The sequence below is a fragment of the Citrus sinensis genome, chromosome 3 (genome assembly GCF_022201045.2).
Source record: "Citrus sinensis cultivar Valencia sweet orange chromosome 3, DVS_A1.0, whole genome shotgun sequence".
Classification (NCBI taxonomy): Eukaryota; Viridiplantae; Streptophyta; class Magnoliopsida; order Sapindales; family Rutaceae; genus Citrus; species Citrus sinensis.
Window position 1 is genome coordinate 16,588,811 of NC_068558.1, and position 5,567 is coordinate 16,594,377.

Sequence of the window (5,567 nt, forward strand, 5' to 3'; positions counted from 1 at the left end):
CCACCTAATTTCTATTTGTATCACTTAAAATTTGAGATCTAACATTTCTTTACTTTTTATTTATACCCTTGACAAACGTTTCAATAAAATACGTATTTTATTCTTTTACTACATTTTTTTTAACGCGATACAACTTATTATAGTGGATATATTTTATGTATCTTTTTGTTACTAGATTTCTTAATTATTTTAAAAATAAATTTCGTAATTAGTACCTTCAATATAAATAATATTTAATCCACCCAAAAAAAGAATATTGGCTGCCGGTAGCACAAACCATACAATAGAGACATTAATCGTACCCAATTTTTGCCACACATGCAGCCAGATGTATTCCAAGTGAAGTAACATTGAACAAATGAGAAAAGTTTTCTTGAGAGTACTACTGTAAGTCAGCCCACTCATTGTGGTAATGATTTTTGAGATTTAATTTCCTTCACCAATATTTGGATTCATTTTTATTATAAATAAATAGATTTCAAGAGAAAAAAATCACAAAAATAAAAAAGCTAGAAGAGAACAAAAAATGTAGTATAAAACTATGAGAGGAACATATTTAAAAAATAGTTATGAATCTTTCTCATACTTATTCTGTATCAAGGAGTAGATAATGATAACTATGTTGAACTATGTGATATATATCTATCTTTTTCATGAACAATGTGCTTGCCGAAAAAATTAATCTGAACCTTTTTTTTAATATATAAGCATTTTCGTCGTTTTTTAGTATTATTAAAGGGAAATTTACAAAAATAACCATAAAACTTTTGTTATTTTCACAATTAATTCTCTCAACTTTTTTCTATCAACATTAGCCAAACACACGCTTTTCTCCACAAATTACCCTTCTTTACAAACCAAAAGCAACTTTCTTTCTCCACTTTCGTAAAACCAAAGGCAGCTTCCCACTCTTGAATCATCAACCAACAGCAACGGCAAAAGGCAACGATAAAAAGTGAAATCCGATCATAATTTATCTGGATCCAACACTAATCGGCATCACATAGTGGTATGAGTTATTTTCTAAACTTGCTCGTGAGTTTGACTGAACTCTGGATGGTTTCGTGGGTGAATCTGGAGACAGGTTGCCTGTCGCACCAAGTTTCGTGCGACAGTCAGCCTGTCGCACGAAAAGCCAAATTCATTGTAATTAACTATTAATTTGATAGGGCTAAAATAATTTATTTTTTTTATAATTTCAGGCTTAATGGATTCAGTTGTACTTGAATTGTGTTACGATGGTTGGTGGGAGACATTAGAGAATGAGCGTATGGAGTATGTCAATGGTAAAAATAGAGCTTTTTTGGTTGGGGAAAATTGTCTTTTTGATCAGTTATTGGCAAGAGTATACAATGTGTTACAAATTAATCCTAATGAATATAGTATCACAATGAAGACAACTTTGAGGTCTAGTAACACATTATATCGTGTATGTACACTGCTCATGAATATATTTGATGATGAAATGGTGAGGGTTGTGTTACATATGGCATCCGACGTAGCTAATTTTGGATGCATTCCTATATTTGTGACCACATCACATCGAGTTCCGAGCGAAGGTATTGAGCCACATGTTGATACAGAAACTTCGTTTAGAGTAAATATGTCTGGCCCCGATAATGAAGAAGAGGTGTTGCCAAGGACAATATCGCTACAACAATATTACTCTCCAATCCACGACAATTATGACAACATTAATGATAACGACGTTACGTTACAAGATGTTGGAGCAACGGTATTTCCAATAACGATGTCGTTGGAGCAACGGTATTTTCCGTATCACAATAATGATTTTCGGGACAATGATGATTTTCATGATGAGACAGAGGGGGATAATGTTTGTGCAGAACCTTCTAATAATATGAGGGGCACTCATTTCAATAATGATGGTGATGATGGAGGAGCCGGTCCTTCGAATGTTCCGTCGTTTCAGCATGAGGATGAGTGTGAAGACAATACTCTTGTGAATAACAGAGGCAATAAACTTATTCCTTTTATGGTTCGATCGAGAAGGAGAATTGACCCCCTCACAAGTCTTGCTCCAACTTTGCCTTCGAACATGGTTGCTCCAAGCTTTGTTAGCAGTTGTGACTCAGATGATATCAGTGTGGGTAAGCTATTTGCTGAGAAGAATGAGTTTATATTACAACTACTCAAGGTTGCCTTTCAGGATAAGTTTGATTTCAAGATTGCACGGTCTACTACGACACGTTTCGAGGCTCACTGTTGTTCAAAATCATGTAAATGGCGTATTCGAGCAACTAGATGTTCGAACGAGCAAAATGTTCCTTGAGTGGTGCGGAGAATTGATAATGTACACACTTGTCATAATGAGGTATTGGTTGATGGACGTCATCAAGTCAGGAGCCGAGTTGTCGGTCATATTATCGTAGATAAATATATTCAAGATAAGAGAATTTATACTCCAAATGACATAAGAGCAGATATATAACAAGAATACGGTGTTCAGTTAACATACCAGCAGGCATATCGGGCGAGAGAAGTTGGTTTTGAAATAGTTCGAGGCAATCCTGCAGAGTCATACATTGCTCTCTAAATACTCTTACGTACTAACTACAGCGAATGAGGGTACAGTCACTCACCTCGAGCAGGATGGAGATGGTAATTTCTTATTCTATTTTGTAGCACTCGGATCTTCCATCAAGGGTTTTATGCAGTACATTTGGCCTGTTATTACTGTAGATGGTACTCATCTCAAGGGGCTATATCGTGGAAGCATGTTCGTGGCAACATGTCTTAATGGTAATAATCAATTGTATCCATTAGCCATTGGGATCATGAATTCAGAAAATAATGATGCTTGGGAATGGTTTATGATGAAGTTACACAGAGTGATTGGCGATAGACCTGAGTTGGTAATTATATCTGATCGATGCCATAAGGACAGTCGTTCTTAAAGTATTTCACAATGCAACTTTACCACGTGAAAGGTAACATTAAGTCACAGTTTAGAATGTCAAAAGCTCTTTGGGATCAATTTGAGCCTGCCTTTATTAATGCAGCAAAAGCATATGGCCACGAGGAATTTAAGAGACAACTTGAAGGGTTGTGGATGATCCACTCAGGTGCGGCTGACTACCTAGAAAATAATGTCGGTACGTGTAATTGGGCAAGATCTCAGTTTGAAGGTAGGAGGTACAGCATACTTACCACCAACATCGCGGAGAGTGTTAATTCTTTCATGAGGGAACCACGAAAATTTCCTATTACTCATCTTGTTGATCACTTTAGGAAAACGTTGCAGCAATGGTTTTATGATAGAAAAATTGTGGCTGAATCAATGAGTACTCGGCTAACAACATGGGCAGTTGAAATAGTCACTGAGAGGAGAACTATAGCTGAAAGAATGATAGTTCGGCCGGTGTCTCCGCATCGATTTCAAGTTATAGGTGGTGGGCTTAAGGAAGGTTTGGTTGACTTGCAAAAGAAAACTTGCTCCTGCAGAGTATTTCAGCTTGATCAGCTTGTATGTGCTCATGCAATTGCGGCGTGTCTAACACACCGGGTGGATTTTATTAACCTTTGCTCGGACTTTTACACTACAGAATCGTTGACGATGGCTTATGCATAACCAGTGGAGCCAGTTGGTGATGTGGTTGATTGGGAAGTTCCAGATGAAATTTAGGAGATGCAAGTATACCCACCAGTTGAGGCACCACCACCTGGCCGTCGTAAAGAGCTCAGAATACCCTCGGTTGGCGAGGACGTTAACCAGCGCACTGTAAGATGCGGGCGGTGTCTTGAACTGGGCCATAATTGTAAACGATGTAAGAATCCCATTGCGTCGACTTGAAGTTAGTTGTATTATTTCAATGATTCGTTGGTTAAAACTGTTATTGTTTTTTGTGTTTCGTTGGTTATAACTGTTATTGTTTTTTATGTATTGTACACTTATATGTCATAAAACTTTATTTTATTTTAAATATTAAAATGTGAGCATTAAAATTATATAAACTTAAGTGCGCAAATTAAAATAAAAATTCAAGTTTCAACATTCAAATTACTACAACAGTTTACAATACAATATCGTCATTAAATATGTCAACTGCAATCTTCTTTCTAAAGTACTCGACATGACTAGCGTTAAACTCCAATCTAAGCCCGACCATTAAATACATTGTAACCATCAATACAAAAACACTGCAATTGCCAGTTCCGGGCTCTTATTGTGGCGCGCTCTTAACTGCCATAACGTTCCAGGGGTCTGCACTCCGCAACTCAGGTCAGATGTTGTAGAAACCAACATATTCCAACCATCGAGGGAATATAACTTCAAGTGGCTTGAATTTTAACTTGTACCTTTTGTCGTCGCGAAATGTGAGTAATGAGTCATAAATCCATACTTTATTTTTCCGAAAGTCAACTCGTGCTACTACCCAATGCGCGCCGTCCAAGTTAACATGGATGAGTAACTATATATAAAAATTGAAAAACATGTTCGTTATATATGAAATTGAAATACAACCAAGAAAAAGCGACAACTTGGATATTTTCATTATGGAGTATGCGAAATGCAATAAAATACATACCATATCGACATCCGTCATTAATTTGGACATTGTGTGCTGTCGCCCACAAAGATAACTATTCAAGCGGTCGTCGAATACTAATGAATCGACCGCACAATTCCCGTTGTTCCATAACTTATTCAAGAACACCTAGTACACAGATAACCAAGAAATGCATAAATTAACAAAACTTAAAGGCAATAGTTAAAAAAACATAAATAGTATTTATAAGTTTTGTCGGCACGTTACCCAAAAAAATGTGTCAGTATGTGTGACACATTGAACTAAGACATTCGGATACTGCCGTTGTTTCTCGCTAATCAGGCGGAGATACTCGTGAATATGCTGTTGAGAAACAGAAACATTACGATTTAAAAGATAAAATTTATACACAAATCCACAACACTAAAAGAACTTCGAAAATATAATTATCTCATCGCCTAGCCATCCCATCGAAGTTAAACCCAAAAGTATTTGAAAGAATGACCACGAGTGCTGGACTCTCCGAACCACTGTCATATCACCAGCGAACCATCGATCAAACTCAGGAAACAGACTAGAATCCTCCAATCCTCTCAGTGAATTTATATCTACACTCGTATTCATGTCTTGGGCATGGTCCATGATTTGGGGTTGAGGTATAGGCCGGACGTTCTTTCCTCGCCTGAGTGGAGGAATCATGTAAGGACTGTTATAAACATATGACGGTATGTACACGCGGCTGAACTTACTAACGCCCGGAGGCACCTCAGAGAACACTTGCACGCTCTCCCCACTAACATCCTCGTAGAAACTATACAATGACGTGGGCGTAGACAAATGTTGATTGCCCACGTCAGTATACACTCCATAGTCATCCGGGGCCTGTCCATTCGCAAAGATGAACATATTACACAACTATTAAATTAAAAGTTAAACGAACATAATTATTAAATTTAATTATGCTCACCGCATACGAGCGTTCGGTGGGAGAATCCTTATTTGGACGTGTAGAAAAGGTGTCGATAAAGCCAACCACGGTTTCTTTAAAATCTTTTA

The 5,567-nt window shown here is 37.3% G+C and overlaps 1 protein-coding gene across 1 annotated transcript; it reads left to right on the forward strand.

Moving 5' to 3' along the window:
- Positions 1–2,974: 2,974 nt before the first annotated feature.
- LOC127900618 (uncharacterized) lies at positions 2,975–3,592 on the forward strand. The gene has a single exon (XM_052435784.1). It carries the CDS (start codon positions 2,975–2,977, stop codon positions 3,590–3,592), a length of 618 nt encoding a protein of 205 aa, XP_052291744.1.
- The last annotated feature ends 1,975 nt before the right edge of the window (positions 3,593–5,567 follow it).

Coding starts and splice junctions, on each gene's coding strand:
- LOC127900618 (XM_052435784.1), top strand. CDS start 2,975: ATGTCAAAAGCTCTTTGGGATCAATTTGAGCCTGCCTTTATTAATGCA.